Below are 22679 nucleotides of genomic sequence, written 5' to 3'. Positions count from 1 at the left end.
CACTCAGGCTTAGGCAGCAACAGTTCTTTATTAACAGAAGTCAACTAAGTACAATCCAGCGAAGGTTCAGTCTGACAGCAGCCCTTTTATAGGGAGCTGTCAGACCTTTCAACCAATCAGGATGAATCTCTGTTCCCGCTAGAACAGAGGACAATGTAAACCATTGTAACTGATTCTGGTATCTAACACCCCTCCCCTCTTAGATGGGATCAACCGACTTGTGATGTAGTCACGCTGGTAGGTGTGCTTTCTGGTGGCTCACCCAGACCTGCGCAGTTCAGTTGGTGGGTGTTCTTCAGTAAGGTTGGACTGACTTGTTGACTCTGTGGCTTCACCTGGTGGAAGCTCCTGGAACTTTTCCCAGGCCACGGCTGGAGCTTCTAGAGCTGGTTTGCGCAGAGCTCGCTGAGGGCCTGCAACACTAACAGTTAAGTGCCTTGGAACCTTCGGGCTTGAGTTGTCTGTGGAAGGAGTGGCTTCGTGCTCCTTTTGGGTAGGGCTTTGGCTAACTCGTGCAGGAGTTACCTCTGGTTGCCTAAGATTGGAGTTGGAGAGGCAGCCGCGGAGTTGATGAATGTGCCGTCTCTAATTCTGACTCTCCTCCAGCTCTACTAGGTAAGAGCGAGGTCCGGTGATGCGTATTACTGTGTCAGGAATCCACAGAGTTCCCCCAGCGTAGTTATGGGCGTAAACTGAATCCCCTACGCTAAAGTTCCTTATTTTGCTTATCAAATCTGGGGGCGATGCAGCAGAGTAGTTTGGGAGTAGCCGGTCTAAGTGGGACCTTAGCCGGCAACCCATTAGAAGCTCGGAAGGGCTTCTCCCAGGGCTTCCAGATTGTAGTGGGGTGATCGCTTCTGCATACCTTGGTGATGTGCCCTTTTCAATCGCAGTGTTGGCAGATTGCGTCGCGGAAATAGCAATGTGTTCTGAGATGGTCTCCTCCGCAGGCGGGAAACACGGTTGCAAGGCGGGAAACACGGTTTGAATTTTCATGCTGGCTTGGTGCTTTCACTGCGCATGCGGTAGCTATCATCTTCGCTTTCCCAGCCTTCAGGCTCTATAGCCTCGCAATGCACGCCTGCACTCTTCCAAGCACTTTTAGAACTGTTTTGGCACTGCAGGATTTCCGTCGATTTAACAGCAGACTCAGTGGCCCTGGCTTCATCTAGGGCAATTTGGAGTGTCAGATCAGATTTCACTAGTAGTCTCCTCTGCAGGCTAATGTCTCGAACACCGCATATGATGCGGTCAAGTATCAGTTCATCAAGATCTCTAAACTCACAGTATGCTGCGGCCTTTCTGAGCTCTGCAACCTATTCATTGATGGATTCAGCCTCTTTCTGGTTACGAATGTTGAATTTGTGCCTTCGGACGTGTTTAGATGGTCTGGGAGCGTAGTGTGTCCTCAGCGTCTGTTATAGCACCGACCAACCAACCGATTGGAGTGGCGTTGGCTCAGACAAGTCCTTTGCTGTCTCGAACTCCTCTCATCCACAGTAGTTCAGGAACATGTTCTTTTTCTGGCCTTCAGGAAGGCCCATGAGGTCGTTGGCTTCGAGTAAGCAGTCGAACCTCAGCATGTAGGATTCCCAGTGCTCGGTGACTGAGTTGTAGGGAGCCGGTGGGGAGTGCATTGACATCTTGTATCCCTGAGTGCGTTTGAATTTGCTACTCAAAGATGGCTGCTCCATGCCGCACTGAGCTCCGGGCTGGATTTACTTGCTGGATTGTTGTGCTCTTTTTGTTTGCCTAGTTGCCTTCTGATCAAACCTTCGTTGCCAGTGTTAGATCAGGTAAAGGAAAGGCACACTCAGGCTTAGGCAGCAACAGCTCTTTATTAACAGAAGTCAACTATGTACAATCCAGTGAAGGTTCAGTCTGACAGCAGCCCTTTTATAGAGAGCTGTCAGACCCTTCGACCAATCAGGCTGAATCTCTGTTCCCACCAGAAAAGAGGACCTTGGTGTAAACCATTGTAACTGATTCTGGTATCTAACATTAATAAAATAATTTACTTGAGAAAACCAAACACATCCAACAATACAAATAGAAAAAATTAACTTAAAACATAATTTGAAGTAGGAATAAATAGCAAACAGTTAAGAATCTCTCTCATAATTTGCAACAGATAGAGGAAGCAATCCTACATCCTTCTAACCAGAGCATAGAGATATCCCACAAAAAGTTTTAAAAGATACTTCCTCAAGATCTGCTTTTATTTAAGTTCTAACCTGCCACATAGGCAGCCTAAAGTCAGATTTAGCTGTTTCACTTTAAACTAGCATTGGCATCTTCTTTTGTCATGATTTTTTAAATTTTTCATTGATACCCACCTTTATTATTTTTTACAAAGAATGCAGGGCAGCAAACAATCTAATACTCCTTTCTCCTATTTTCTTCACAACAACAACACTGTGAGGTGGATTGGGTTGAAAACGAGCGATTGGCTGAAGAGCACCCAGGTGGTTTTCATGGCTGGATTGGAACCCACCATCACTTGGCATTGGCCTCCATGACCATTTTCCTTGAGCTGTTGGATAAAATTAGATACCTAATTTCTGCAATAATATCTGCTGTAGTAACCAATTAGTGCTTCAGAAAGTTCCAACTAGACACTTGGTGGACTTCTTGGATTCATGGGTTGAGTGCTTGATTTTAAGAGAGGGAGATTTGTTTTTTTTTAATGTGAGTTTAATGCTCTTTTGAAAGAGCAATAACTTTTGTTTAAAAATAAGGTCGAGAGCAGGGATGTTAAACTCAAGGTTCGCAGCCCAGATCCAGCCTGCGGGGTACTGAAATCTGACCTGCGGGGCTGGCCTGGAAATAGCAAATAGTTTTGACCAGCAGGGTACTGCAAGGGGACTCCCAGGCCGAAAATGGGGTGTGGTGAGGGCACATCCACCACCATCGCACCTCATTTTGGCCAGCAGGGTGCTGCAGGAGACATCCGTCCTGTCTCCCACCCACCCACTGGCCCACGTAAAACTACAATGCTGATTCGACCCTCAAAGAAATCCAATTTGACACCCCTGGTCTAGAGTATAGCCATTTAAATTAGAAGAACGCTAGACCTCTTTTCATGAATAGTCTGATTGAAGGACACAAAGAAGCACAAATTTGCCTCTTACCTGACACTCAGAATATTTTAAGACAGCTACATTCTCTGTCCCAGGCACCCATCTGCACTCTTAAGTGCTTTAGCACACATTAAAGAGAGTGGTTGATCCTTGGTTTTTTTTCCACCCCCAGGTAGTATTCAGTGGGAAAGTTCTGGAATTCCCCCAATCTTTTTCTTGAACTTGTTCCTCATTAAGAATAGGGGGGAAAGGAGAGGGACTGGAAGAATGAATCAAGTTGATGGAAGTGTGTTTTAGAAAAATGTAGTTATTTAACCAACTGTTTGAACAACAGTTTGTAGTTAAAGTCTTTTAGAGATTAAAAAACATCTTTTTTCTTGCAGAAGATTGAATAAAAATGGAATATGTGAAATTGAAAACCATGCCTTCAATGGGACTATCTTGTCTGAGCTGTGCGTATATTTCTATTGTATTGTATTGTATTGCATTGTAACGTTACGATACATTACGTTACTTTATATGGATTTTAAAAAATATTTCCTATGAAATAGTTACTACAGCAAAAACTTTCATTTCACTTTCTCACTATTTAAAAGTATAATATGTTCTCTAAACTATGGTTGCATTAGCAGTGTGTGGGGAAATATTTTTGCCCTATGTCAGTGGCATAAGTGGGAGGAAGAATGAATTTTACCAAAGCTTTGTACTTTATATATCCTCTCTGCCCAATATCTGGAATGGAATCTATATACTTGCTTAAAGAATACCCAGGGAACATGACCAAGAGAAATCTAAATTAAATGAAATCATTTAAGCAATGCAATTAATTGAGTGAAGGGATGAAATTAAATCAGACTTTTTCCAAACTTGTAAACCAGCAAGCCACACAGCATCACAGCAATATTTATTTTCTGAAGGAAGCCTGTGAACCTGCATAAAGCTCTTTTTTTTTTCTTGGGGAAAAATGTGGTTGGATGGCCTTTTGTTTTTTAGAAGTTTTTCATCATAAAGCAGCCTTGTCAAATGTCACAGGGAGTCTGTGAGCAATTAGAGAGGTCTCTAAAGATACATGAATATGTAGATACCTTCTTAAAGTACCTAGCTTTAAACAATTGTTGTTTATTTTTTATTTCTCTAACAGAAATCTGAGTGATAATTATAACCTAGAAAAGTTACCTAATGAAGTTTTCCAAGGAGCCCATGGACCGGGTTATTTGTAAGTAATAATTCTCATTATATCCTTACCATTGCTGATGCTTGTATAATCTCAGATAAGTAGATGTAAGATATCATCACAGCTCACATTTAAAAAAAATGCATGTGACTTTATGAAATTTAAGAAGCATTTAAATTTCATCACTGCATGAATCTCTTTGCTCTGCACTCTATATTTACTTTTGATTCTTCGCTCCCCTAAAGAGCACAAAATAATTAACACATAATTCCCAATTTATGATTCATTTAAGGAGCTTTGGGCATATAAAGAACTAAGGAATGTATTTCCTCATGAACTTGCAATGGATTCCAATTTAGATAATCTAAAAGGGAGTGAGAAAAAATCATAGTCAACAGAGTTATAGATAGTAGTGGTTAGAAGGTAATCTTAGAGGTTTAACAGATTTAACAGATTAACAGAGTTGGAAGGGACCTTATAGGACATCTAGTCCAACCCACTACACAAACAGGAGACCCTACACCATTTCTGACAAATGGCAGTCCAATCTCTTCTTGGAAGCCTCATATGATGAAGCTCCCACAACTTCCGAAGGTTCCTTTGGTTGATTGTCAGAAAGTTCCTCCTTGTTTCTAGGTTGAATCTCTCCTTGGTCAGTTTCCATCCATTATTCCTTGTCTGGCATTCAGATGCTTTGGAAAATAGCTTGACTCGGTCATCTAATCCAAACTCCTACTCATTTCAAGAATCCAGTGGAATCTCCATTGCAGATAGCCATTCAGTCTCCTTTCAAAAGTATTCACCAAGACAGAGTCTCATTCTTCTAAGCAGACTGTTTCATTACTTAATTCATCCTAATATTCCACCTGAATCATCTTTTAGTTTTCAACTATTGATTCTGTCTTGATCTGACAGGCTTATAGGTATTTGTAGTATGTTGCTACATCTGTCTTTATATTCACTTTTATAAACAAGCCTATCTGCTTTAAGATTTAGCCTGGGAGGTAGATGCTCCAGCTTCTTCATATCTCTTTGAAGCTGCAGTGTCCAGAATGAGACCCGGTACTCCAGCATAACAATACAAAGTATAATGGATAAACTAAATGAAAACTCCATATTCAGAGGCATAAACATGGAAGTGTTTCAGCATTTTATGTATGTTATTTCACACCATATTGTAATATGTTATGGATAGATACATCGATGATGTCATCTTGTTATGCTATTCTTCATCAGACAGTCAGCCAGATTTTCAGACTGAATTTGGCATTTTTGTCCACTTATCAAGTCCTTTCCAAGGACATGGAATAGGCAGATGTGGATATTTGATGGTCTTTAATGTATGACAGCAGTATGAAAGCTGTCCCAAGTAAAGCTGACTTTTGCAGTTAACTGATGGTGATTTTGTCAATGCCAATGGTATTCAAGTAGTGCTCCAGTTGTTTTGGGATTCATTGCACCCAAAGTGCCTATATTAGTATTATCAAATGTATTTGCTGCCCATCTAGCATTTCAAGGCAACTCTGATATGACAAGGATTCATACCACCTTTATCATTCTGGAATTATTATTTCTGATTAAAATTATTATTAGTAATAAGGTAAACGTAAAGGTTCCCCTCACACATATGTGCTAGTCATTTCCGACTCTAGGGGGTGGTGCTTATCTCTGTTTCAAAGCCGAAGAGCCAGTGCTGTCCAAAGACGTCTCCTGTGGCCGGCATGACTAAACACCAAAGGCGCACGGAACGCTGTCACCTTCCCACTAAAGGTGGTTCCCATTTTTCTACTTGCATTTTTACATGCTTTCAAACTGCTAGGTTGGCAGAAGCTGGGACAAGTAATGGGAGCTCACTCCGTTACGCAGAGCTAAGGATTCAAACCGCCAAACTGCCAACCTTTCTAACAACAAGCTCACGTCTTAGCCACTGAGCCACCATGTCCCTATATTATTACTTATCTAGGGGAACAGTAAGAGATTCATCCAGCTGGCCAAGCATAAATACACATGTTTAATATACTGTACAGCCAATCCATATGAAAACCACATAATTTGTTTTAACATTTCTCTAATTACACCATCAGTATCTGCAAATTTTTCAATGTTTCCATATTCTCATGTATATTCAGTTTTCATCATTGAGTGGGTATTAAATTGAATAGCATTTTCTTCAAATTCATTCTTCAACCTATGAATTTTAATTCTCAAGCAAATCTCTAAAATATACCTTCTATCATTCCTTCACTTCAATTTCACCCCAAATCATTTCATCGTTTTTATTTTTAATTCCCTTCACTCTCCTGCAAACACCTTTTTAGTCATCACCACCTATTTCTAAAATAATGTTATTTCAATCAAAATTACTCTACATTTTCTGTCTCTTTTAATATTAATTGTGCCTTGTTTTTACTCTTTATAAGCAATATACAGTATTTTTCTCTCATCTTTATTTTTTTGCAGCACTAATTCTTTTATATGCATTTTATCCGTGTGTACATTTCATCATTCTCCAAAAATCCTTCTTACTTCTTACTTACTTTATATACAGCATTTTAATTGCTATTTGAATGAGAATTCAGAATTCAAGACTTAAGAGAGACAACCATGCTATTTAATAAAAGGTTATTCATTATGCTGGAAAAAAGAACAAGAGCAAAAACATTGATTTATCTGGCAATTCTGTTTTTACTAAGCAAAAATGTTGCTTCAAGCCAATCGTTCTTGTAATTGAAAATATATTTAGTGTAAGGTGACAGATGTCTAGAAGAACACTGTTCCATGAAGTTGGCCAGGATCAAAAAAGGCAATTCATCATCTATGATACAATGGTAATAAAACAGAAAAATAACTCAATGTTTGAATTTAAACAATTGGATGAAACTGAATTGCAGTGAAATCAATTTGATAATCTGTTAGTACATATTTGTATTCGGGTCCTGCTTACAAAGGTATTGCATTGACATTGTCCTAAAGGAAATATATAACCTACCCCTTCCCACACCCACCCACACATACAGACACACATCTCATCTCATCTCATCTCATCTGACAACTCATCCCCAGAGAAACATTTATTGTTTAAATGGAGCTCTAGTAACTGTATATCCAAATGTGAAATGCGTACATAAAGTAGAATTGGCATCCTGTACAGAAAAGAAAATAACATGTAAGGATTTTCCAAAGAGGTAAAGGAGGACACAGTTGGAAATTTGAAGATCGCATGAGGCTAATAGTGTTATGACAAACAGATGAGCTTTTACCATGAAACAGTAAAAAAAAAACCTAACAAAAATAAAAATATTCTCCAATTAATTAGAGGTGTAAATAGCACAGCGATGGCGAACCTTTTTTGGCTCGTGTGCCACAAGTGGGGGGAGCGCAGGGGGGTCGTGTGCAGGCATGCTGCACCCATAATGCAATGTGCGACCCCCCAGTGCGAATGCGCGCACAACGCGCGACCCCCCCCCATTTTTACATGCTTTTTTCGGCCTCCCCAGGCTCCAGAGGCTTTATAGGAGCCTGGGGAGGGCGAAAAGAGCCTCCCCTGCCCCCCCGGAGGCCCTCCGGAGGCTTCAGGGACCGTCCGGAGGCTTCCCTGAAGCCTTTGGAGTGCTCAAAAGGATCCTCCGAGCAAACCGGAAGTGACTTCCGGGTTGCTCGGAGGGTCGTTTTAAGCGCTCCGAAGGCGTCAGGGAAGCCTCTGGACGGTCCCTGAAGACTTCGGAACGCTTAGAACGACCCTTCTAGCAAACCAGAAGTCACTTCTGGTTTGCTCGGAGGGTCATTTTAAGCGTTCCGAAGGCTTCAGGGAAGCCTCCGGACGGTCCCTGAAGCCTCCGGGGGGGCAGGGGAGGCTCTTTTCGCCCTCCCCAGGCTCCTATAAAGCCTCTGGAGCCTGGGGAGGGCGAAAAATGGCTTTTAAAAAGGTGAACTCAGCTGGCGAGCGCACGCATGCGCACTGGCCAGCTGACAGGGCAGCGCCTTGCGTGCTCTGACAAATGGCTCCACGTGCCACCTGTGGCACGCGTGCCATAGGTTCGCTATCACTGAAATAGCATATTTAAACAAGAGGTTGAGGAATCACCTATTTGAATTATTTTCCATATAACAACAAAATGGAAACTTGAATAGATGTGGAATTTCAAATAAATTTTGTATGGTTAATAGCGGTTTGTCAAAAAAGGGTCTAATTTTCCAAAGAAAAAGTGATGCAATGCCTACCTTTGGAGTTACTTCATGGTGAACAGAGAAATTGTTTGGTTTCATGCTGCACACAGATAGAGCCTTAAACACTGGAAACTCTGCAGCTGGGTCTTATCAATTCTGATAAGCCAAGATGTTGTCTCATGCAACTTGTTCTTGCTTTCTAGCTTCCCTCTTCCCTCTAGGCATGATATTGAGAAACTAGTGCAGGATCTAAGTTTGCAAAGGGAGAGTCTGAAGCCAGGGGATATAATTCTGCTCAGCACTAGGGCTAGGACCTGCTCCCTCAACAGGAAGTTTGTTTGGTGTTGTGTCCTGTTTCGCTGTTCTCTCATCAATGGCTTACATGCCAGGGGCATGATAAAGGATCCAATGATGAGAATCACAGCAGACCACAAGGCTTCCAATCTGTCAAGATTTGTATCCATTCCAGCATATTCCCCACATTATTATGATATGTTTTCTGGGGTATTTTATTTTCACAAAGCATCTTATTAGACAATTGGAAACCTACAGAGAAAATAAAAATGATAAAACTAGTATTACTACCAGTGTTAAAAAGCCAATGGTAAATTTAACTCAGTGACGTGCAGTCAGGTGAGGCAAGTGAGGCACAGCCTCACCACTCTCATCATGGAAAAAAAAGGAAAAGGAAAAAGCTGAGCTAGTTGCTGCCTCACCATGGATGACTCTGCTTAACCTCACTGGTGCTCTCCCTCCCCAAGTGTAGTGACTTCCTCCCCAGGCCCCCATTCATTTCTCTCTCACACACACACAGCTGGATAAAACTATATAAAAATCTAGCCCAGCTTCACTGATTACAAGTTTGAAAAGGCAACGTGGCTCCACCTGCAATCAAACTACACTTGGGGAGGGAGAGCACAAGTGAGCACTGAGGAGATCACAGGAGGAGGCAGGAAGCCAGGCAAAGAGCCATGCTCTAATACACACACTTCCCCCCAGCCTCTTTCTTTTGGAAGGCTCGGCTTGGCTCCCCTCCGGCTTCTCTGCCTCTCCTTTCACCCCAGCCTGCCAGCAGGAGGTGGTGGGTGGGCTTTATTGTGTTCCAGGCATTTCCCACCCAGACAGCAGGCTGCATTTGCAATGGTGGAGGTGTTTGGGAAAGGCAGCAGGGGAATGGGAAGGGGGGATGGCAGAGGAGCTGCTTTCAAGCCACTGGAAAAGATATCCAATCCAACTTTGGGGGGGGGGGTTTGTTTGAGAGTGAGTGAGAGAGGGAAGGGGTAGGAGAGATAGTCCAATCCAACTTCTGTGTGTGTGTGTGTGTGTGTGTGTGTGTTTGAGAGAGGGGGAGGAAGGGAGAGAGGGAGGAAGGAGGGGAAGGAGAAGAAAAAGAAAAAGAAAGAAGGAGCAAAGGAGAAAAACAAATGCTGTCGCTTTAAATTGGAACTGAGCATGCCTGGCTGTGGAATTCTGGGAGTTGAAGTCCACAAGTCTAAAAATATTTGAAACCCAGCACTGTGTCAGTGCCTCACCAGTCATAAACCTCACCGCACGTCACTGATTTAACTACTATCTTAAAATCTACTTCCAGAGTTGGTTACTTAAACCTACAAACAGAATTAGCCCTCTCAACAAACCAGTTAGACATGGGATCAAAACTCCTCCTTCAAAGATTTAAGATAGATAAAATAATTTTTGGTTGTAAACAGTCTTAGACTGAGTATAAATTAGAACTATGTAAAATGATGAACATGTAATTGTTAAAATATAAATTTTTGCATTTAAATTTTCAGGAAATTTTTTTATTGAAATTGGAAACAAAAGAATTGAAAAACTATATCAAAGTGGGATAAAAATGTTGGTCACACTATACGCGGTACAGTAGGAGAACATATGGTTAAAAGGATTGAAATCTACATTGTATTAAAATGTAAAGCAATTTTTTTAATAAAATGATGTATTCTTGTCACCAGAAAAATTGTCTAGCATAAATGTATTTCAAGTTTATGTTAGAAACATGAACAACATGAAGGGACATTTTATCATACTTGGTGGACACTTTAAAAGCCAAAAAGTTTTGTATTCAGTAATTCAGAAGATTTTAAAGATTAATATACAATTGAGACCAAAGGTTTTTTCTTTTGGAACTTATCAATAAACAATTGGGGTGGGAGAGTCATGGAACTTTATTTTTATATATGAAGATTATTAAACGAATGAAACAAAAAAACACAAGATTTATGGATTTAATGATTAGAAAAGAAATTATTAAAAAGTGAGAGGACATTGTTAGAGATAAATTTATACTTATAACTGCTGTAAAGAAAATCAGAAGCTATTTCTTTATATTTTCTTTCTTTTCTTTTCTTCAGCACTTTTGGCTTTTTTCTTCTCCTTGCTGTCTTCTTCTGTCTTAATATTAGTTTCTATTAGTTTTTACCTTTTTTAAATTTTAATAAAATTATGTGGAAAAAACCCTCTTCCTTCGAACCAATTAGCTGAGCTCTTGACCTTTCAATATGAGCAACTTCTATCTAGTTGCCTTCCAATTTGGATATGCTTGTGCACTCAGAACCATAAACACATATAATAATAATGCCAGGATGAAAGCTTCTTTTCCAGCAACAGGTATTGCTAATGACAAACTATATTTTTCTTAATATTATTATTATTATTATTATTATTAGGTAATTAGCACCAACTTTGCCCAAATTCTTCAAAACAACTATTTTGTGAGCCAGAAATGGCCTTCTTGATTCTCGGCAGGACTCCGTAGTCATTTTTTTTTCTTAGTGGTCATATTGATCTTGTCCTAATTGTCAATTTTCTGCAATGAACACAGACTATTCCCTTTAATCCCCTTTTCAGCCACAGCTTCTCCCTTCAATCAGTTTTTCTCACTTCATCAGTTTTCTGTTATCATCCAAACCTCCCTCTTTTGGATTTCTTTTCTCTTTTAGGCCACTGATGTAAAATGAAAAGAGTTCTGCCCCAGCTGCTAATCCTGCAGGATATTTGCCTCCCCTATTGATTTAAATCTCTCTATTTCCATTTTACAGCTGTACTGATTCATTCTGAAATATGCACACAGAACTTCTTCATCAATCCCAGATTGCCATTTCTGCAAAAACTTCCTTTCTTTTTCTAGCCTAGTCCTCAAAGAGGTTGCTTGCTCTTGGTACCCTTATTTATTTACAAGCTTCTCTTCTGTAACTAAACGTTAACTATTTTCTACTTCTGCAGCTAATTTCTACTTCAAATGCTAATCTGTGATAATAAATGAAGGTCATGAACATTCAAATTTCTCAAGAAAATGTGTCAGCTCAAGCAGAACCTTGGCAAACCCTGTGAATTCTGAGAAGGCAGGAGATGTTTTCTTTTAAGCAGCAGCAGAAGAAGAAATAAGCCATGATCTAAAATCAAAAGAGGCAAACTGTTAAAGTATCAGTAAGAAAAAAATAGCCAATAAGTAAATGGGTTTTAGACACTATTGAGCACAGGTGGTACCGTGCTCAATAGTAGTAACTGTGAGAGGGATCTTGGAGTTCTAGTGGACAATCATTTAAATATGAGCCAGCAGTGTGCAGCAGCTGCCAAAAAAGCCAACACAGTTCTAGGCTGCATCAACAGAGGGATAGAATCAAGGTCACGTGAAGTGTTAATACCACTTTATAATGCCTTGGTAAGGCCACACTTGGAATACTGCATTCAGTTCTGGTCGCCACGATGTAAAAAAGATGTGGAGACTCTAGAAAGAGTGCAGAGAAGAGCAACAAAGATGATTAGGGGACTGGAGACTAAAACATATGAAGAACGGTTGCAGGAACTGGGTATGTTTAGCTTAAGAGAAAGAAGGACTAGGGGAGACATGATAGCAGTGTTCCAATATCTCAGGGGTTGCCACAAAGAAGAGGGAGTCAAGCTATTCTCCAAGGCACCTGAGGACAGAACAAGAAGCAATGGGTGGAAACTAATCAAGGAGAGAAGCAACTTAGAACTGAGGAGAAACTTCCTGACAGTTAGAACAATTAATCAGTGGAACAGCTTGCCTCCAGAAATTGTGAATGCCCCAACACTGGAAGTCTTTAAGAAGATGTTGGATAGCCATTTGTCTGGAACAGTATAGGGTTTCCTGCCTAGGCAGGGGGTTGGACTAGAAGACCTCCAAGGTCCCTTCCAACTCTACTATTGTATTGTATTGTATTGTACACACTCCATCCTGAGGGTCAGAGGGGAACGGGGACTGCCAATGACAGTAAGATTATAATTAGAGCAGGCTAAGGAAATTTCAGTGCCTGTTCCTTTAACAATTGTGTGACAATTTTAATTTTGTAATTAGCCAAAGTGAAAAAGCTGCTCATGATGAAGTCCCATCTTCATAAAAAATAATAAAAGTATGAATCTTGTCTTTTGGGTATTTTAGCCCAAAGTTTACACATTTAAGGAGAAAGTAGATTCAGCTCAAGTCCAGTATGTCTATTGCAGGTAAGACCCAGCCATTTCACAGGAAAGTGCTCCCAAATTTTTGCCCAGGATTGTATAACCTGGACTTTTTCATTTCTTTATCAAAGAAATGCTAACAAAGCTGATGTTGAAGTGTTCTGATCCCACTCCAAGCCTCTGAATAAACCAGAACACAGGCTTGGCTGTTTGCCACTATTTAATTACTAAGATAACAAATCCTTTGGCTGAGGGCCCAGACAACTCACGTTCAATAGATTAACTCTGCAGCAACCCAGATTAGTCAAATGAAGCCATACAGATAGTCCAAACAAACAGACACGGCTAGAATACACAGATAGATTTTCTTAACTACTAATTTGAACGGTTGTTTCCTGCAAATGTCCCCTCCCAATGCCTCACCTATAATCTCTCTTGGGAGGGGCCAATCCACAACCACCTGTGCTTAATCATCTTCTGTGAGTCTGCCTACGGAGTTGCTGCTTCCGTTTCTCAGCCCTTCTCAATCTAGCATCAGGGACAAACTGCCTTTGATCCTCCCCACTGCTCCATGCCTCAGGGGTCTCCTGGTGGCCAACCAACCTCTCTGGTCCCTGCTCTGAGTCTGAACCCTGCACAGGGTCCTCCACATCGTCCAGGGCAGACTCATATGGTTCCTCACTATCCGAGTCCATCAGCAGTTCAACTGGATCCTGCTGGGCCACAACATTGATGTATTTCCAACATTCCAGAGAAATCATTAATGGAACTGTGTAGCATCTGAAATTCTCATTATCTTTTCTTACAGGGATATTTCTGAGACAAAGATCAGCCAACTGCCAAACATTGGTCTAGAGCACATTACCAAGTTGGTAGCGAAATCTACTTACAACTTAAAAAAGCTCCCTCCCTTGGACAAGTTCCATGCTTTGATTGAAGCAAACCTCACATATCCAAGCCACTGCTGTGCATTTGAAAATCAGACTAAACAAAAGTGAGTAGCACATTTGTTTTCCATGTCAAGGGTTTTGATGCATTTGTGACTGCCACAGTCTGCTTTGATTTTCATGACTAGCCTGAGTAACATGCAATTTGTTTAACATGCCAGACAGGAGAGGGGGGATCATTCAGCCCTTAGGTTTCTCAGCCCAGCAAAAAAACATAAATGTTATCAGCAGTGGGATTCAAATAATTTAACAACTGGTTCTCTGCCCTAATGACTGGCTGGGTGGGCGTGGCCATGGTGGGCACGGCCAGGGGCTGTGACAGGCAGCACTCAGCCTCCTGCACCCCCCTGGGAGCAAAAACAGGGGGAACTTACCTGGGAGCCAAAATGGATCTTGTGGGGACTCCTGGAAGAGGTTGGGTAGGAAGGGGTGAGGCCAGCCAACAATTTAACAACTGGTTCACCCAAACTGCCTGAATCAGCTGAATCCCACCACTGAATGTTATAGACCTTCCTTCTCTCAACAAGTTGGATACTGATTGTAGTGGCCAAGTTTCTTCCTGATTAACCAGTCACCAGAGATGGACATGTGGCCCTCCAAAATATGGTTACATTCTATTTTGAATAATCCTAACTAGAGGACAATAACATCTGGAAGACAATAGACTATTTAGTTATACATTAGATCTTGCAAATAAGAGGAAGATAGGGATTAAAAGAAACTGTTCCTTTCTGGCTTTTGGGAGTGTAACAGGGACTTCAAATGGTGGCTATATCAACAAGGGTTTTTTGTAAGAATTAATGAGGATTGGGCAAAACATTTTATTTTTGAAACTTATATAGCACCCATCTAATGAAAAAATGATTTTGCATGGTGTACAAGACTATAAAACAGCTAACATACAAAATGATTAGTATTTTTTAAAGCAACTCTGAGGTTCATTGGGCTAAAATAACACTTCTTCCTTAGAATAAGTGTTTCCTTTCAAATGTATAGAAAGGACTGAATGGCAAAAGCCAAATATATCTCATGGTATTTAAAACTGAGAAATTTTACTGACTCTAACATTGAATATTTTGTATAAAGCTCTAAATAATTCTTAAGCTTATTAAAAATGTAATAAAAAGCCCGCTAGATTTGAACAAAATTGGTTTCTTGGTCCTATTTGTGCCTAATAGCTAGTAGCTCCTCCACATATTCCCATCAGAAGCTCAAAAACATAATTGGACTATTTTGACTGTCACCAAGAAAGATCAAGGAATTTTCAATTTTTGACAGTAGCTTAAAGACAAACAGGAAGCATTTCACACGAAGAGATGAATATACTTTAAAAGCTAACATTCTCTGTTTGTATGCCCTCCTGAATTCAGCAACTTTGTAAAGAATTCCCTTTCTACCCAAAGTATCATCAGCTCTTAGCCCTCTTCTCAAAAGAATGGATCCTGTGAAAAAATATTTCTGCAACTCCCTCATTTAGAAACACAAGAAGGATAAAGCAGGCCTTGGCATTTGGACGGCCTTGGGGCAGGAGAAAAATGAAAACAGTGAAATAGATATCACCACTGTGTTCATTTTAATAACTCCAGTTTTCAGATATAATCATTAGCACAACCCCCCATGGAGTTTTACTGGTGCTAATCGTCAGTTCTACTAATCATCTTAAATCAGACTTCCTTCATGTTGATTTGCCATCCCTGTAAGACTTAGGCCTTCAAGCATCAAGAGACCTCCTCATTTATTTCTGTCTTTTCAAGTATTCTTTGAGATGTGCACAGTGGCTGGTTTAATTAACCCTTAAGCTCTTTCAGTTGCTTTGCTGATTATGTTTCTAACTCTTCCACAAATGTATGTTTCACATCAGAAGTGGGATGCTCTCAGTCTTTGATATTTTAGCTTTCTTTGAAATAACACCTACCTTCAGCATTTGATATTTGTTAACCAGGACTCCATACATGGATGTCTTGAAGACTGCAGCAGGGCTATATAATCTTTTCAAGCCAGCATTCATATCTGAATACTATGATATGATAAAAGTCCACCCCAAAAGTAGGTAGGGACAGATAAATAATTATATTGATTTGATTTTAATTTAAATGAATAGTTTATATGATCATTACCTGTATATTTAATAATTTTCACCATAGAATAGAATTATAGGGGTGGAAGGCAGCTTAAAGGTCTTCTTCTTCAATCCTCTGCCCAAGGCAGGAATCCTTGTACCACCTTGGGCAAATGGTTACCCATTTGTTCTTGAAAACCTCCAGCAATGGAGAACCCCTGACTCTGTGAGGCAAGCTGTTCCATTGATTAATTGTTCTCACTGTTAGAAAATTCCTCCTTGTTTCCAAATTGGATCTGCTTCTGACGAGCTTCCAGCCCTGCTTCTTGTAAAATATTTTACAAGATTCATATTTTAATTTAATTTTAAACAATTTTACCATGGTTTTAAAAATTACCATTTGCTGAAAATTTTTGAAATGCCTTTGTGGGAACTTATAAAAGTGTTTCTGAAAACATATGCAACACAAACTACTGTTCCTCCCATTGTTGGCATATATAGATTACGTTAGAAGCAAAAGTTTATTTTTCCTGAGCAAAAAATAATTATTGCTTTCTCCTACATGTTCATAATCTTTGAGGTACTAAAACTCTTCTGATTTACTACCCCATCCACAACAGCTAGTGAGATGTCACTACATATATGGCTATTTTATTAGGCTAAATTAGCCTGAAGAATCATGTGAAGGTTACAGAGGTACTATAGATAAATAAGAGAGCAAGTAATATATTTAAAGACTGTTTGGAAGGTAACCAAGGGCATGTTCACACCTGTGTTTTGCCTTAGTTAAGGATTGGCTCTAGATTTCACAGACATAACCACAGTTTATTTTGGGGAACTGAGTTCATTTATAGGAGAATTCTGCCATAGTTTGCTTGAGACAGTGGCAATGTTGGTATTGTCTTCTGGATTGCTACCAACCTTGTAGAAGGTTTGTTTTCCCATTGGCAGACCGAAAGCCTCAGCCTCCCTTGCATTCCTATCATGAAGTTAGTTATTACTGTTTCCACACCACCACCATAGCAGCTCTGTGTTCCGTCACTGAAGCTTAATTCTTCCAGTACATATTCTTAAGAATTTGTTTCCTCTCTCCCCGCATTCCAGCCACATGCAATCGTGATGGACTTAAAATATCACTGCAAAATTCTCCAAACGTTACATCATTTTTACAATTTGTAAGGGCTTTTAGGCAAAACTGAGTAATTGGTTGCAAGGCAGTTATTTGGGGGATACTTTTGCTTTTCATTTTTTAACGTTAAACTTCCTTTGCATTATAACTGGGCTGAAAGATTCTGGACAGCCACTATGTGTATAGTAGCAAACAACATTCTCTGCCACTCTCTACTGTGATCTAGGAGCCATCTAGATTTGTAGATATATTACTCCTAATCATAACACCACTCAATTTTGTATTGTGTGTGTGTGTAATCACAAAGTGACGCAAACTTCTTTTTTTTTTAAAAAAAGTGCAGGTTGAAAACACAAACAGATTTTGTATGGGAGGGGAGGGGAGGCTTACCATATGACAGGGGTGTCCAAACTTGGGAACTTTAAGACTTGTGGACTTCAACTCCCAGAATTCCCCAGCCAGGCTGGCTGGGGAATTCTGGGAGTTGAAGTCCACAAGTCTTAAAGTTCCCAAGTTTGGACACCCCTGCCATATGACGACTTATAGCTCAAGCAAGTAGCTGCTGGTATATGTTCTTTTTCTGCTTGGCATGTAAATAAGTTTATAATCCAATCTGTACTGCATACCTTCCTGACTTCTTTCCTATCATACAAACTATAACATATCATAACATAACTTAAAAAAAATAAAGGTGGGGATTTTTGTTTTATTTCACTGACTAGCACTATAGAACATCTGAATTCAATCCAAGTTTCCCACTCACCCACTCTACCCTCAAGGGAAAAAAAGAGCAGAAGTCAAGTTTATTCATGTGGACGTTGATGATAATGCCCCTATACCTTTCTGGTCATACATGGCCCCAGTAAAATCCACAGCAGAAAAGTGGCATGAAATAAAGGGGGGGGGAGGGAGTATCCACTGCCACTGCTGCCCCTCCACGTCCTTCCTTTGCTGCCACTCCTGAATTAGCCTCAATCACCAGCATCATCTGGTGAGCATCTGATGAGAGTCCTCTCCCTCCTCCCTTCAGCTGGCAAAGGGATGCTTTGCAGTGACAGAGAAGGTGGGTGTGAATTTTGTGTCCCTCTAGTCATGTGACTTTTATTTTTTATTTTTCCCACACATTTTAAATACCTGCAGCCTGAGTAGGCTAGGTATTTCACTCTCACCATTGACAGCCTCTTCTCTTGGCCTCGTGGAGGGGAGGACACTTAATGATACTCCTGGAGACTGAAAATTCCATCTCTGATTTTCTTACCTCTGTTAGCCATCGCTCTTTGTTTTAAATGTTGGCTACTGCTAAAGGAATTACCTGCTTAAACTTCCCCACAACTTAAAGAAAAACATCTGCCTGGTGTCCTCCAAACTTGGTAGCCATTTATGATGTCTTCTGAAGCAATTTATTTTTAAAAAATTAAAATTTGTTGACATTGTTAGTATTTTCCCAGAATTCCCATATTAGTATTTCTGTTAATATTGGCACCGTATATCCCAGGTTCTGACTATACTATTTTTATCTTTTTTCAGTTCTGTGATGCACCCTATATGCAATAAATCTGCAATTTCAGAAGAGTCTGATGAGTTCAGTTTTGAGCTGGATGAAAATGATTACTATCACGCTCTATGTAGAGAAGAGTTTAAAGTGGCTTGCTTCCCAGAGCCTGATGCCTTCAACCCATGTGAAGACATAATGGGCCACCTAATTCTCCGAGTTCTGATATGGTTCATCAATATCTTGGCCATCATGGGGAACCTTGTTGTGTTCATCATTTTAGTTAGTAGCCAATACAAGCTCACTGTCCCTCGATTCCTTATGTGCAACCTTGCTTTTGCTGATCTTTGCACAGGTATTTATTTACTACTGATTGCTATCAAAGACATGCAGAGTAGAACTCAGTATTATAACTATGCTATTGACTGGCAAACTGGGGCTGGTTGCAATACAGCCGGTTTTTTCACTGTCTTTGCAAGTGAACTCTCTGTTTACACTTTAACCGTCATCACCTTAGAGCGATGGCATACCATCACCTATGCCATGGAACTAGACCGCAAAGTCCGCTTCCGGCATGCAGTGATAATTATGTTGGTAGGATGGGTCTTTGCCTTCACAGTGGCTCTCCTTCCCATATTTGAAGTCAGCAGCTACATGAAAGTTAGCATCTGCCTACCTATGGATATTGAAACTCTGCTTGCCCAGACCTACATCATGTTTTTGCTGATATTAAATATTCTTGCCTTCGTTATCATCTGCTCCTGCTACATCAGCATCTACTTCACGGTGAGGAATCCCAATGTTTTCTCATCCAACAGTGACACCAAGATTGCCAAACGCATGGCCATACTCATCTTCACAGATTTCCTTTGCATGGCACCAATCTCCTTTTTTGCCATTTCAGCATCACTCAAAGTCCCTCTGATCACTGTGTCCAATTCAAAGATCCTCCTTGTTTTGTTCTACCCCATTAATTCATGTGCCAATCCATTTCTTTATGCCATCTTCACCAAGACATTTCGCAGGGATTTCTTCATCCTACTAAGTAAGTTTGGCTGCTGTGAAATGTACGCTCAGATTTATAGAACGGAAACCTCCTCTTCTGTTCATACCTCCCATATGAAAAATGGGCATTGTACACCAGCTTCTAAAACCAGCGATGGAACAATTTATTCATTAGTGCCTCTGAATCATGTGAACTGAAGCAGAATGTCTGTAAATTTATGTCAAAGGTTATCAAATGGTGATCCTTGTTTCCTCGGCAAGATGAAGGCAATTACAAGAGATGACAAATGTTTTCCATAATCTCAAATTGCTATTTAGCTATTTAGTTCTCAGGCACACCACACCGATATAAAATTCAACTGATGGGGTTAAATGCAGTTACCAACGTGTGATAATATTGCTGAAATATCTTGATTTAGCCAACTTGATAAAGCAATGTCAGCTGCAAACTTAGCTATATTTAAAATAGATTTATTCAAATCAATGAGAATTATATTGCTCATCAGTAACTTTAAAAAGTTCTCTACTTACTATGACTAGCTCTGGATCTAAGCTATTTGTGAATGTACTCTCCAAACTAAACTGGTGTTTTTTTTCATGATAGAGATCAAAGTAGTAATATATTTTTGCTTACTGCAGGCTTCTTTAATGAGCAGATAAAACAAATTTATACCAAGTTGACACTAGTGTAATCCAGATCAGAACTATCTGCTCTAACTGACATTTCCAAAATATTGGGCAAGTTCATTTCCCAGCAATTTTCCTACCTGAAATCTCATTAAAGAATCTAAAAGACCAGAAATGAAACCTTTATGTACAAAATGCATGTTGTGTCACTTTTTTAGTAAGATCTTCCTACATTCACCTTAGCAATAAATGCCAAATGATCTGAGACTTAATAAAATTAGGTGATCAAATACTGTACATTGTTGGAACCATAGATCCTTGCTTCCCTTTTTTTTTACCATTCTTCAGATCAAAGAAATATGAAAACCATATAATCTATATAATGCAAAGGTCAGAAATCTCCCATCAAAAAGCAGAAATCTCAATCCAGATCTTTGTGAATTGTCCAAAATATATCCCCTTTATAGACCACTCTACGTTACTGATACTGGTCTGTTCCTTGATTACAAAGCTGATGGAAGAAACTAAATTATAAATTATGAAAGGGATTCCTGGCTACAGATGGTTTGTTTCATGTTATTGGGTATAAATAAAAGATTTGTCAAATCCTTGTTTGCCTGCAAGAATAGCAAAGGAACACTACCTAGCTAAGATAGTACATGTTTCCCCACATGACAAACTAAGGTAGGGAAGAGGAGCGATTACAGTTAGAAAAATGATATAATAACTTATCTTCCCCCTCCCTTCACCATTAAATGATGGGTTCAGTAAACATGATAATACCGTATGTACGTATTGCTAGGCCTGGATGAAATGTTGAATAATTTATTATTGCTTAACCAAATTATTATAGTTTATAATTTTGCCTTAATGTGATCTTAGTTCTCATAATAAATGTAGATAATAGTTGGTGGCTGGAGAAGGCTCCTGCATATTCCTGGGACAGCAAAGATGATTGGCAAGCAAGTGCTTGAATACTTAATACCAAACATGTCACTAGAAGGCAAAATCACAAAACTGCATCTTATTTACCTTGGCCATGACATCCGGTAGAATTCATTGGAGAAAAAGTATTTATGTTTGGGAGTGTTAGCAGTAAAAGGAAACTAGGACATCAAAGAACAAGGTGGCTGGACAACATCAAAGCTGACATTAACCAGAGCAAAGAAAAAATCAAAGAACTAGTGCAAGATCAGAAGATGTGGACACCTGGCCCACAGAATTGCCAAGAGTCAGATTCGACTGAATGGATAACATCGTCATCGTCAAGAAAGCAGAACCTCCTAACTCCTATTTTGGATATATCTTTTCAGAATGGGAATGGATTATACTTAAGCCATTGGGGAAAAATGGATGATCAGGGGGAGATGTGATAGCATGGATTTTTTTTCTTGCCCCAGACTTCAGGACCAGAACCAGTGAATTAAAGCTACAAGGAAAGAGTAGGAAAAGACTTTTACATGAAGTGATGACCTGTCCTCCTCTGGAGGTGCTCAGACAGAAATCGAAAGGCTATCTGGCAGAGATGCCATAATGGATACTACAATGGATTGGACTAGATTGTTATTTCCCAACTTCAGCAACTTTAAAATGTTCAACAGAATTGTGGGCTCTAGTAGTTTTTCATTGTGGACAGAGCATGGATTCCACATTTTTAAATAGACTGTTTTTGATATCTCTTGCTCACAAGAGTAAGTCAGAAAACATTTTTTTGCAATAATAATAAAAATTCCAAAAATGTTGTTGAGCCTCAATTTTTGTATCATTTTTGAATGCTAAAGAACAGGAATTAAATTTATAATGTAGGAAGATCTTGCTCAACACCCTCACCCATTTGAACAAAACACACAGAAAACATATTAATCCAACAACATTTTGCAAATAACACAAAAAAACATTCAGTAAGATCGGGATAAAATATAGCATAACAAGGAAATTCACTTTCAGTAAAGATTTAGGGGTTATGATAGATAATAGATTGAGTAGTACAGTACAGATTGCTTTTAAATTCTTTCTCCCAAATTATTTTTGCATTTGAAGTTCCAAATTCTCTTGTCTTGCTTCCAGCTTGACCCAACTAATACTGTAATTGTTGTTTTTTAGACAGTTTAAATAATTAGGTCTCAACTAAACTTTTTCAAACAATTTAAGAGAACAGAAAAACTGTTTCTTTTTCTTGATAGACTTGAACATTGGGTGCTATCTAACAAAATGAAATTCAATGTTGAAAAAAGTAAGATTCTACATTTAGGCAAGAAAAACAAAATGCACAGGTACAGTATAGGTGGTACCTTCCTCAATAGTAGTAACTGTGAGAGGGATCTTGGAGTCCTAGTGGACAACCATTTAAATATGAGCCAGCAGTGTGCAGCAGTTGCCAAAAAAGCCAACACTGTTCTAGGCTGCATAAACAGAGGGATAGAATCAAGATCACGTGAAGTGTTAATACTACTTTTTAATGCCTTGGTAAGGCCACACTTGGAATACTGCATTCAGTTTTGGTCGCCACGATGTAAAAAAGATGTGGAGACTCTAGAAAGAGTGCAGAGAAGAGCAACA

General features: G+C 39.6%; 1 protein-coding gene across 2 annotated transcripts in view; it reads left to right on the top strand.

Moving 5' to 3' along the window:
- FSHR (follicle stimulating hormone receptor) overlaps window positions 1-21723 on the top strand; it is a 95243-nt gene extending 73520 nt beyond the window's left edge. For both annotated transcript variants that reach the window (XM_081943391.1, XM_081943390.1), the window contains 4 exons: window positions 3464-3532; window positions 4222-4296; window positions 13670-13855; window positions 18524-21723. In XM_081943391.1, the coding sequence (XP_081799517.1) occupies window positions 3464-3532; window positions 4222-4296; window positions 13670-13855; window positions 18524-19691 (1498 nt within the window). In that variant the 3' untranslated portion in view covers window positions 19692-21723. The remainder of the gene's footprint in view (window positions 1-3463; window positions 3533-4221; window positions 4297-13669; window positions 13856-18523) is intronic.
- The last annotated feature ends 956 nt before the right edge of the window (window positions 21724-22679 follow it).

This window comes from Natrix helvetica (assembly GCF_964273705.1).
Source record: "Natrix helvetica genome assembly, chromosome: 2".
NCBI lineage: Eukaryota > Metazoa > Chordata > Lepidosauria > Squamata > Natricidae > Natrix > Natrix helvetica.
This window is presented reverse-complemented; position numbering and strand designations above follow the sequence as displayed.